Source organism: Molothrus aeneus, chromosome 5 (assembly GCF_037042795.1).
Source record: "Molothrus aeneus isolate 106 chromosome 5, BPBGC_Maene_1.0, whole genome shotgun sequence".
NCBI classification, from domain to species: Eukaryota; Metazoa; Chordata; class Aves; order Passeriformes; family Icteridae; genus Molothrus; species Molothrus aeneus.
Genome location: NC_089650.1, coordinates 21,472,728 through 21,484,998, shown reverse-complemented (window position 1 = coordinate 21,484,998; position 12,271 = coordinate 21,472,728). Strand labels below are relative to the sequence as shown.

At 44.3% G+C, this 12,271-nt stretch overlaps 1 protein-coding gene across 4 annotated transcripts in view; it reads left to right on the top strand.

Annotated features, from left to right (window-relative positions):
• Positions 1-12,271, top strand: part of TCF20 (transcription factor 20) — a 129,198-nt gene that overhangs the window by 77,063 nt on the left and 39,864 nt on the right. For all 4 annotated transcript variants that reach the window (XM_066549652.1, XM_066549651.1, XM_066549649.1 and 1 more), the window contains one exon: positions 5,914-11,535. In XM_066549652.1, the coding sequence (XP_066405749.1) occupies positions 5,950-11,535 (5,586 nt within the window). In that variant the 5' untranslated portion in view covers positions 5,914-5,949. The remainder of the gene's footprint in view (positions 1-5,913; positions 11,536-12,271) is intronic.

Sequence of the window (12,271 nt, the reverse complement as noted above, 5' to 3'; positions counted from 1 at the left end):
AATGACTTTCTGAAAAGCTGTACAGACATTTTGGTAAAGAAGGCATAGTGTGTCTGTGGCATGATGGAAGCTAGTTACAATCCACTTGGCCAAGATGTAGCTCATTTGAGGAATTTTTTGATAAGTTTTCACTAGGAAGGACAAAATTAAGTTTTGCTATTTTGTGTATTTTTTTTGGTTGTTGGGGTTTTTTTGTGTTTTGTTTTGTGTTTTGGTTTTTTTTTTTGTCAAGACCAGTATTACCACTGATTTGCAATACGTGTTGCTAATATGTGTTATTAATAGGTACTTAAGCATGTGTAACCACTACATATGGTTTCTAAGACATGCTGTGATTTTTTAGAATGATAAAATCTGGTTTCTATTAATGCAGTATTCTCGGTTTAATTTAATTTTTATCTACTTGACAAGATACTTCAGTTTAGCTACTTCCATAGGGTCTGGCGCTCTCTGTGGTAAGTGACTGTATCCTGTTTCAGCTTTGAGTGGTGTAGTAAGGTTTGTTTGACAGAATATATGATGATGGCTTGGTGAGAGCCAGATCTGACTGTAGTTTTTTCTCGAAGTGTGGTGGTGAATAATATCAGAAACATGACTTTCTGAAAGAAGTGAGCAGTGAATGTTACTGCTTGGACAAACTGGTGACTGTTTGAAGGGCTGACTGTCTTGGTTTACTTCTATAGCAACCATAGTGTTGAAAACAAGTTTTAATTATTCTCCTTTTTCTTTTAAAAAGGCATCAAATGTAGAAGAAATAAGTTATATCTGTTACTTTGTTAAATATAGTGTCAGGTTTGATCTTTAAATTCATCTTCTCATGGCATAGGTGGCTGATTTGCCTTTTCTTAAAAGCAGCAGTGTTCCTCCAAAACTGAAACAAGGTCAGTCTATTCCCAGCCATTGATCAGGTGTGCAGGTAATAACTCTGTACCTGCAGAAATGAGGGTTAGCAACTTGGCCTTGACAATAGAAGTGTACTCAGTACATGGAAATCCTTTTTTCCTCTGTTTCTGCCTGAATTTGGAACACGGGCATTATTTCTTACAAAATATACTCCTGAATTGCTCATACTCAGGTTCTGGCTTTTGAGATTGTTTTGGTTATGTGTGTTCTCTGCTAGTTTAAGAAGATAGAATGAGGAGGGACAAAACCAGTGATTTTTGCATTTTGTATGAGTTGTGGCAAGAAATGGCTGCAAACTTCTCTGTACAAGTACATCTCTGTCACTTGCACAGCTTTAGCAAGTGAGTCTATTTTAATCAGAACTGTGGATACTCTGTAACCCTCCCAACTTAGTGTACATTTTGGCCTGTGGAAAATACTGTCTTACTGTTCATCACCTGCCTGTAAATGCATTTTCTTCCCTGATAAGCACGCTAGGAAGTGAGAGGCTTTTGACAGAGCACTAAAGATATATTGCATTTGACTGCTGCCTGAGACTTCTCTGCACAGATGGATCGCGGTAGTCAACCCAAATCTAAAGAAAATTTAACGAAGCGGAAAGACCTCACTTATGTCCTACTGAATGAGCTGGTGGTGGTTTCACTTGCTCCTTTATAGGCTTATAGTCAAGAATTAGGCGTGTCCACACAGTATTTTGGTTTTTAGTTCGCTTGTTATGAGCTGTCTGTAGTGATGCATTACTATGTTGGCATCAGTGTTACATGGGGAGATTGGGCAGCTGTCCTGTTATTTGTCCAGTCTCTGATATTCAGGGCAGAAAGAGTTGTAAAGATTTATGTGGCTGTGAAGGAAAGCCTAGCATGGTACATTGCAGAAGATCATCTCACAGAGTAATCTTGATGTGGGAGAACTCATGAGTTCTCTTAATCAGCACTGGTCAGGGGCACTCTGATGCACATGCAGGAACCATTGAAAGATGCTTAGATGCTGTTGACTAACATTGGATAATCTTGCATACAGCGAGGTCACGATGCAGTAGCTTCATATTTTGAGGAACTCCTATATTAACAAATTTCTGTGAGGCTGTTTCAAATGATTAAACAGGAGAGAAAATCTGCATTATGCTTAAAAATAAGTTCACATGAAGAAGGTCAATTGATACAGTGCTTGAAATAACTTCACACGTTTCACAAATAAATCTGAGATTTGGGTAAGAGGACCTATTGCTTCTTCCTATTCATGACTTCTGTGCAGTGATTCTGTAAGTGAGGCTGTTTTTTATCAGCCTCACAAGCTTGTAATATGTTTCCTTTGTTCCTGCCAGGTTGAAGGCAAATTTTGATTAGTGGGCTACTGGGGGAGAAATGAATGTGTTGGAGCAAAGTGAAACTGCATAGCTTAGTGAGTGTAGTCTGCAGTGTCTAGATGGATGTGCTTAGATGGCTCTACAGCTACAGGCTATAAATACTTTAAAGTCATGCAGCTTTACTGAGAGAGCTGCATACACGTGTAGCAAGAGTGTAGGTGTGACACTGGAGTAGTGAAAACTGTGCCAGACTCTTACCTTCCCTTTGAATAAATGAAGACGTTGCATCTTGTGTGTGTTGGAAAGTACTGTAAATGTGTGTAATTTGTGCTGTTAACAAAACACTTGTTTGGAGGCAGGACTTGGTCCCTTCTGCTGGGGATGGCACTATGGATGTGTACTGGCATTATGGAGTTTTATATGATTGTGTTGTAGTCTCTAGTTGGCAGGTGCTGCATTGTCCTCTTGAGATCATGCATGAGGAGGAGTATGTACCAGCTGAAAATGTTTTCTTTAAAGGCTTCCAGTAAAAAAAAAATAAAACAGATACTTTTTTTACATGTGGGTGGGGGTAGACTTTGAAGGCCTTATCTATCTGAATGTATTTTATTAACAAGACTTGTCCAGGGGATTATTGTCAGTGGTTTTGCTCAGAGTGTAGCACTTAGATATAAGCACTTTACAGGGCTGTTACTATTAAGAAAGGCTATTGCAGTAGTAATTTTAATAGTTCTGTATTTATAGCACATTAATGACAGGAAATGTGCTATATGTCTTAAGTTATCAGTGATGTAATGGGTTGGATCACGTTCTATCTTTTTTTAGTCCTTTTATTAATGAAATGCCTTTTTTTTTGGCAGCTATTCTGCTGGATATGTTACTCAAGTTAGGCTCCTTGTGAGATACTCAAAGCAAGTATTGTCCTGGTGAAAACTTCTTATTTGTTTGTCAGGGTAAATTCCAAGATTGAAAAAAAAAATAAATTGAAGGATAAAAATATGTTCTCCTTGTTTTGAGTTAGCATATATAACTTCTGGACTAAATAAATGTTACATGGTTGCATGAGATTATGGAGGATAAGAATTTGTGCCTTGGTTGACCTTTACTGTATCTCTGTTCTTAACGGCATTTTCCAGCATCTTGTGCTGTTTCTATTCATTATATAATTAGAATTACTCTTTTTTTAATAGTGAACAGGTCTTAAGACTGTTTGCCAGCATTGTTAACATACATTAGCTTGAAAAGTAGCAGTTTTCAAGCCTGTGGGTAGAGTTACAGAGAACGAACATCATTCAGCGATTAAAGTTTTTGTATGATGTAATGCAGAAGAGGCTTCCTGAGATCTTGTCCAGACTATGCAGAGTAAGCTTTGGTAAAGCCATGTTTAAAAACTGAGTGTGAGATTCTGTGGGGGACTGAGCCTGTGAGAGGATGGCAATGTTGCTTTCATGAAAAGACGATGGATGCCAAGCACGTGGTAGCCAGGGTGTGCACACAGTCTCCATGGCACGTGAATGTTGCTGATTGCAAAGCCCCAGGCTGCTTATCTAGAGAAGCTGCTTTTAACATCTGCCAGTTGCAGTAGATGTTCTCTTACCTTTAGCTTGATAAGTTCTAGGTATGGTTTTTTTTTTCCCCCTCATTTTTTTGCCTTAACAGCAAGTCACACAAAAAAAGAAAGAAGCTTGCCTTAGTTATCCCAATTTTAGTCCTACCCCGATAGGGCTGGAGCTTCAAACTAATAAAACATCAAAAACATTCAGAAAAAGGAGGAGCTTATGTATAATAAGCCTGAACTGGGCAGATTGGCACACTGTGGCATTCATAGAAGTGTTATTCATGTGATATATGTAGTCTTTAAAATGCTAAAAAAGTGGAAGTTCAGCAGAACAGCAGATCTCTCTTATGACACTTAAAATATAAGATTAAAACAGCAGTAAACTTGACTCCCTAGAAGAAGAGAGACAGAATTTGAGATATTAACAATTTGACAGTTCCCTTTTGATTCTAGTAATATTGTTATGTGCATCAATCTGCATGAACCAAGGCTGTGACGCAAAGAGGCCTTTGAGTTAGAGGAAAGGGGCTGCAGAGACATGCAGTGCTGTTGTGCCTGTGTGTTCTTTAGCCTACACACACAGATAGCAGAAGATGAAAGACTCCAGGGATAGAGTCTTCTGTAGATAACATACATGTTAGATAAAAAAATAACCTTGGTAGGCAGATGGGAAAAGAGCTGGATGCCAAATCTTGCCTGCATCTCATTTGTGTGCCTGTTTTGGGGTTTTTTTGTGAGTTTGGTAATCTACTTGAACAAAACTTAAGTGCAAAGCTAGAAATTAATTCTAAATGGGTTCAGCTGAACGTGGCAAACAAAACTTGGCTAAATATGAAAACATAATGCAGGCAATTTTTCCAGGAAGTCTCCAATCTGAGGAGTTGGGGTTCTGTTTCCTGGAAAAGTGTGAGCATTGTCTTAACATTCTTTTAAAGGAAGGAGTCTGTCCAGGTGGCTTTATCCATATTTTTTTTCAGGAAGAGAAACCCACAAGGTGTTTCAGACATGAAGTGCTTATGTCATCTGTTAGTTTGGGGGTGTTGTTTTGTTTGATTGGTTTTGTTTTTTTTCTTTGTTTGTTTGGCTTTGGTGTTTAAAGGCAGTGTATATGCACATACTTGTTCGTTTCCGTACTTTTCTTAATGCATCTAGTAATGTGTCAGGCTTTTATAGAGGGACTAGCCAGGGTCCCCAGACAATTCTGCAGTTGTGGTCCAGTCCTTGAGGGTGAGTCATAATTCCACATACCGAATAACATGTTGAAATACAGAGGAGAGCCTTCCTGGTGTTTGTTTACTTATGAGTTGCTTATGTAAGTGTAGATGCTCATACACAGTATTCCAAAATATATATTCTGACTGACAAGTGTTTTCAGTTATGTTTCATTCAAGGTAATATAGAAGTCCTGAGGAATTAAGTTGTAGACTGTTTTGCATAAATAGAATGAACTTGTATCAACTTTCCATCCTGTAAAGCAAAGCAGATGGCTGGGGGGGGGAAATGCGGTGTGTTGTCTTGTGTTGGTTTTCACCTAGGGGCGTCACTGGAATTACTCAGGAACTGAGCATTGAGTATGCTGGTGCCAGTTCTTTCACACACTCACATGGATCCTTTCATTGGGTTGTCTTGGTTTGAGCTTTGATCAATTGTATCTTGAGTGTTTGCTTATAGAGATCTTCCTGATGTGAAACATGGACCTTGGATATCATTCCTGTAGTAAATCCAAGGGTGGTTTGAAAGCATTGCAGGGTTCTTGTCGCCTCTTTAAGCATGGTAGCAAAATACTTGGATTACTCCCAGTACTAGCCATAGGGAATATTTGGATGGTGAGGCTTGCTCTCATTTGCTTTGCGAATGTTGTTGGAAGTTTCTCTCTTCAGGGGCACAAAAACACAGCCAGTGAGTAAATGATGATGGGGAAATATTAATGCTGGAAATGCACTCCAGCTGGTAGTAGGCTATTGGCCTGCATTATCTAGAAGACTGGCAGATTGCAAGACAAGAGAGTTAAACATTGATGTACTAGGAAGTAGAAGAGAAATACTAAATTTTAATTGCTGTTGAAGCAGGGAAATTGAGTGGGGTACTGGTGTGACTGAGAAACATACCTTTTTTTTTTCCCCTCTCTTTTTCTCTCCATATTTAGGAGGGCTTTCGAGCTACTGCTCTGCTGCTGAACAGCATGCAGTCCTTTCGGGAGCAAAGTAGTTATCACGGAAACCAGCAGAGCTACCCGCAGGAAGTGCACACTTCATCCCGACTGGAAGAGTTCAGCCCCCGCCAGCAGGCCCAGATGTTCCAGAGCTTTGGAGGAGGTGCTGGCAGTGGACGTCGTGGAGCAACAGGAGCCTCTACAGCAATGCCTGGTGAGAGCTCTGGCCATCAGAGCTACCAAGGTTTCAGAAAAGAAGCAGGAGAGTTTTACTATATGGCTGCCAACAAAGATCCAGTGGTATCAGGAGGGCAGCAGCCGCCTCAGCGCAGGCCTTCTGGACCAGTACAGAGCTATGGGCCCCCTCAAGGGAGTAGCTTTGGGAGTCAGTATGGGAGTGAGGGACATGTGGGCCAGTTCCAAACACAGCACTCGACCCTTGGGGGTGTATCCCACTATCAACAGGATTATACTGGTCCTTTTTCTCCAGGGAGTGCCCAGTATCAGCAGCAGGCTTCTAGCCAGCAGCAGCAGGTGCAGCAGCTGAGACAGCAGATCTATCAATCTCATCAGCCTTTACCCCAGGCTTCCAGCCAGTCTGCTTCTAGCACCTCACACTTGCAGCCAATGCAGCGTCCATCCACCCTGCCTTCCTCTGCTTCAGGCTACCAGTTACGAGTGGGTCAGTTCAGCCAACACTATCAGCCACCTTCGTCATCCTCCTCCTCCTCTTTCCCTTCCCCACAGCGTTTTGGCCAGTCAGGACAGAATTATGACGGAAGCTACAACGTGAATTCTGGGTCGCAGTACGAAGGCCATGCTGTGGGTTCCAGTGCACAGGCCTATGGCACCCAGTCAAACTACAGCTTTCAAACTCAACCGATGAAAAGCTTTGAGCAGTCTAAGCTGCCCCAAAGTGGGCAGCAGGGGCAGCAGCAACAGCACCCACCTCAGCACGTAATGCAGTATTCAAATGCTGCCACCAAACTCTCTCTTCAAAGTCAAGTGGGACAGTACAGCCAGACTGAAGTTCCTGTAAGGTCACCGATGCAGTTCCACCAAAACTTCAGTCCAATCTCTAATCCATCTCCTGCTGCATCTGTGGTTCAGTCTCCAAGCTGCAGCTCTACCCCTTCTCCACTCATGCCAGGTGGAGAAAATCTCCAGTGTGGGCAAGGCAACATGTCCATGGGTTCTCGAAACCGAATCCTGCAGATGATGCCTCAGCTTAGTCCTACACCATCTATGATGCCAAGCCCCAATGCTCATGCGAGTGGATTCAAGGGGTTTGGACTGGAAGGACTGCAGGAAAAAAGGCTCACAGATCCAGGACTGAGCAGCCTGAGTGCTCTAAGTTCTCAAGTTGCCAATCTGCCCAACACAGTCCAGCACATGTTGCTCTCAGATGCTTTGGCACCTCAGAAAAAAAGTTCCAAAAGATCATCCTCTTCCAAGAAGGCTGACAGTTGCACCAACTCAGAAGGCTCCTCCCAGGCAGAGGAGCAACTCAAGTCTCCTATGGCAGAGTCCCTGGATGGTGGCTGTTCCAGTAGTTCTGAGGATCATGGGGAAAGGGTGAGACAGCTGAGTGGCCAGAGTACCAGCTCAGACACCACTTACAAAGGGGGTAATTTAGAGAGACCTAACTCCTCACCAGCACAAGGTTCTCAGAATGAGCCATCAAAACTCAGCAGCAGTCCTGCAGCTAGGGAGGATGTGGCCTCCCCTGATGGGAAGGAAGCTGTGGTGGCTGTGGAAAATGCCCCAAAAGTGAATGAAAAGGCAGTTGGGGTGATTGTCTCCCGGGAAGCCATGGCAGGAAGAGTAGAAAAGTCAGGTGGACAAGATAAACCTGCACAAGATGATGCTTCCACAGCCCCTCAGGCACCAGCTAGCACTAGTGGAGCAAAAGAAGCTGGGCATGCAGGGACACAGCAAGAGACTCAAGGAGGAGGTAAAGGGAGCAAAAGTGGTGATAACACTAACCATAATGGGGAGGGGAACAGCCAGCCTGGTCATGCAGTTGTTGGGCCGAATTTTCCTGCAAGAACAGAATCTTCCAAGTCTCCTGGCAGTTTAAGATACAGCTACAAGGATAATATATCACCTGGTATACAGAGAAGTATGGGTGGCTTTCCACAGTATCCATCTGGTCAAGAAAAGGGGGATTTTCCAGGGCATAGTGAGCGCAAAGGCCGTAATGAGAAGTTTCCTAGTCTCCTCCAAGAGGTTTTACAGGGGTACCACCATCATCCAGACAGAAGGTATTCTAGAAACGCGCAGGAGCATTCTGGGATGGCTGGGAGTTTGGAGGGAGCCATGAGACCCAATGTTTTAATTAGTCAAACCAATGAATTGACCAATAGAGGCCTCTTAAACAAAAGCATGGGGTCCCTCCTAGAGGGCCCTCACTGGGGTCCCTGGGATAGGAAGTCTAGCAGTGCAGCTCCAGACATGAAGCAGATAAATTTAGCTGATTACCCTATTGCTAGAAAGTTCGATGTGGAGTCTCAGTCTGCTGCCCATGAGGCAGGAGCACTCTCAGAGAGGAGATCAGTGATCTGTGACATATCCCCATTAAGGCAACTTGTAAGAGATCCTGGCCCTCACCCCATAGGGCACATGGGTCCTGAGGCCAGAAGCGGAAGGAGTGAACGTCTTGCCCCTGGCTTGAGCCAGTCAGTAATACTCCCTGGTGGTTTAGTATCCATGGAAACAAAGATGAAAGCTCACAGTGGGCAAATAAAGGAAGAAGATTTTGAACAGTCAAAGAGCTCAGCTAGTCTCAACAATAAAAAAACAGGAGACCATTGTCATCCTGCTGGCATCAAACATGAATCTTTTCGAGGCAATGCCAGCCCTGGAGCTGCAGTCTCCGATGCTGCTCCAGACTACATGCCCCAGCAGGACAACAGATCGACACAGATGAGACGAGGACCTGGCAGAACTGGAAGGGGTAAATCACCCTCTCAATATCAGGATCTTGCTGATAAGCTGAAAATGTCACCAGGCAGAAGCAGAGGCCCGGGGACAGATCTGCATCACATGAACCCACACATGACACTATCTGAAAGAGTTAGCAGGGGTTCCTTGCATTCTGTCTACCCTCAGAATTCGGAAGGCCCATCTCTGGCTTCAGCATATCACACGAATGCTAGGCCTCATGCTTTTGGTGACCCCAACCAGAGTTTGAATTCCCAGTATCATTACAAGAGACAGATATACCAGCAACAGCAAGAAGAATACAAAGATTGGGCAAGCAGCGCTGCTCAGGGTGTGATTGCTGCAGCTCAGCACAGGCAGGAAGGAGCAAGGAAGAGCCCAAGACAACAGCAGTTTCTGGAAAGAGTAAGGAGTCCCTTAAAAAATGACAAGGATGGAATGATGTACCTTCAAGGTAGCTCTTACCATGATACTGGAAGCCAGGAAGCTGGGCGCTGTGTCATGGGGAGTGACAGTACTCAAAGCAAATGCACCGAACTGAAACATGGCAGCCAGAAGTTGCAGCATCATGAATCTGGTTGGGACCTCTCTCGGCAAACTTCTCCTGCCAAAAGCAGCGGCCCTCTTGGAGCAGCCAACCAAAAAAGATTTTGCCCTCAAGAAAGCGATGGGCATCGACGAGAGGAATCTGCAGATTTGCCCAAGCCTAGTAATGCTATGCTTAGGCTCCCTGGCCAGGAGGACCAGTCTCCGCAAAACCCGTTAATTATGAGGAGGAGGGTCCGTTCTTTCATCTCTCCGATCCCTACCAAAAGGCAGCCACATGATATGAAGAACAGTGGCAGTGATGATAAAGGGCGACTGATGACTTCAGCAAAAGAAGGAGCTGATAAAACATACAACTCCTATGCCCATTCATCTCAAAGCCAAGATGCTGGCAAGTCAGTTGCAAAGGGAGATTCCTTCAAGGACCTGCCAAGTCCTGATAATAGGAATTGTCCTGCTGTTTCCCTCACAAGCCCGGCAAAGACCAAAATATTGCCCCCAAGAAAGGGGCGAGGATTAAAACTGGAAGCTATTGTTCAGAAAATTACATCTCCCAATATTAGGAGAAGTGTTTCTACCAACAGTGCTGAAACTGGTCCAGATACTGTCACTCTTGATGACATCCTGTCCCTCAAGAGTGGGCCTGAAGGAGGAAATGTGGCTGGACATGGACCAGAGGCTGAGAAGAGAAAAGGAGAGATACCAGATCAAGTGGGGCCAGCAAGCCAGGATACAAGTGGTGAGAAAACTGTTCCAAGATCTTCAGAAGAGTGGCAAAGCAGTGAGGATGATAAAAACAAAAAAGAGGTCCCTGAAACTGCCAGTATTGGCAAAGAGGGAGCAGGATCCAGTGCAGCACCACCACCTTCTCAGAAGTCAGGTGGTCAGGGAAGGTCTGATGGATCTGTAAGTGGAGCTGGAAATCTGACTTTTTCTGACTCAAAAACAATTTCCCCTTCCAGTGTGTTCATTTCAGAACCAAACCCAAAGTCTGAGGAAAAAGATGGAGATGTGACAAACATTTCACCCAAGCCAGATGGTTTCCCTCCAAAGGGATATTTCCCCTCTGGAAAGAAAAAAGGGAGGCCAATTGGGAGTGTGAACAAGCAGAAGAAGCAGCAGCAACAGCAGCAGCTGCCTGCGCCCCCGCCTCCCCCGCCAGCACCATCACAGCCTGCAGAAGTGGTGGGTGCTGGTGAGCCAAAGCCCAAGAGGCAAAGGAGAGAGAGGCGAAAACCTGCAGCACAGCCACGGAAACGGAAGCCTAGACGGGCTGCTCCAATCGTGGAGCCTCAAGAACCAGAGATCAAGCTTAAATATGCTACCCAGTCCGTAGATAAAACCGACTCCAAGAATAAGTCCTTTTTCCCTTATATTCACGTGGTAAACAAGTGTGAATTAGGCGCTGTGTGCACAATCATAAACGCGGAGGAAGAGGAGCAGAACAAATTGGTGAGGGGTCGGAAAGGACAGAGGTCTTCAACACCCCCTCCCAGCAATGCAGAGAGCAAAGTGCTGCCCACCTCAACTTTCATGCTGCAAGGCCCTGTAGTAACGGAGTCTTCTGTCTTGGGGCATCTGGTTTGCTGCCTGTGTGGCAAATGGGCCAGCTATCGTAACATGGGTGACCTCTTTGGTCCTTTCTACCCCCAGGATTACGCAGCTACCTTGCCCAAGAATCCACCTCCAAAGAGGGCCACAGAAATGCAGAGCAAGGTCAAGGTACGGCACAAAAGTGCTTCTAATGGTTCCAAGACAGATACTGAAGAGGAGGAGGAACAGCAACAACAGAAGGAACAAAGAAGCCTGGCTGCTCATCCCCGCTTTAAGAGGCGGCACCGCTCTGAGGACTGTAGCGGAGCCTCTCGGTCACTTTCAAGGGGAGCTTCTTGTAAAAAAGCATCCACTGATGGTGGCAGTGGTGGTGAAAAGACTCCTTTGGACTCAAAACCGTCTATGCCCACTTCAGAAGGTGGCACTGAGCTGGAGTTACAAATTCCTGAACTACCTCTTGACAGCAATGAATTTTGGGTCCATGAGGGTTGTATTCTCTGGGCCAATGGGATCTACCTGGTCTGTGGCAGGCTCTATGGGCTGCAGGAAGCTGTGGAGATTGCAAGAGAGATGGTGAGTACCTGACCTTGCTATACACAATTATTTTCTTTCATTAGCAAATATATACCCTTTGGAATACTGTTTTTCCTTGTTCTTCTCTCATGTCTTAAACAGCCATTTTTTATCTTTAATAAATCTCTAATGATGTCCTTTTGATGGCCTCATTTAGATCTCTGCCACACCTGATCAGATAAGATTTTTTGGACATCAAAAAGCTGGGTGCTTATTACCTAGTAAAAGTTCTGGATGTCCAAAGGCTTTCTCGTGACTACAGTGGTCTCTTTGCACTTCCTTCTTCTATTCTGTTAGATATTTAGTGTTCTCTAGGGCTCTTCTTGGAGTCATAGAGTGAAAGGACAAGTGGTAGCAGACACAAATTGCAGCAAAGAAAGTTCTAGTTCAATTGGCGAAAAATTTCAGTGAGGGTAATCAGACATTGGATTGAGGGTGGAGAAATGACAGAAAAGCTGTGGAATGCCCTTGTTTTGGAGATGCAAAATTTGGTTCTGGGCGGAGCCCTAAGCATCTTTACATCTCAAGGTGGATCTGCCTTGGAAGTTGGCTCTGCTTTCAGCAGGGGCTCCTTCCAGTGTGAGTTACTCTGCACTATAATACATACTACACAACTCTAGGAGAATTTGCAGTCCTTATAATATAAGGCGGATAGAGCAGAATTGCACAAAGGTCTGTAAGCATTGAGTGAAATATGTGTGGGGTTAGTATTGATGAGTTCAGCATTCACAAATGA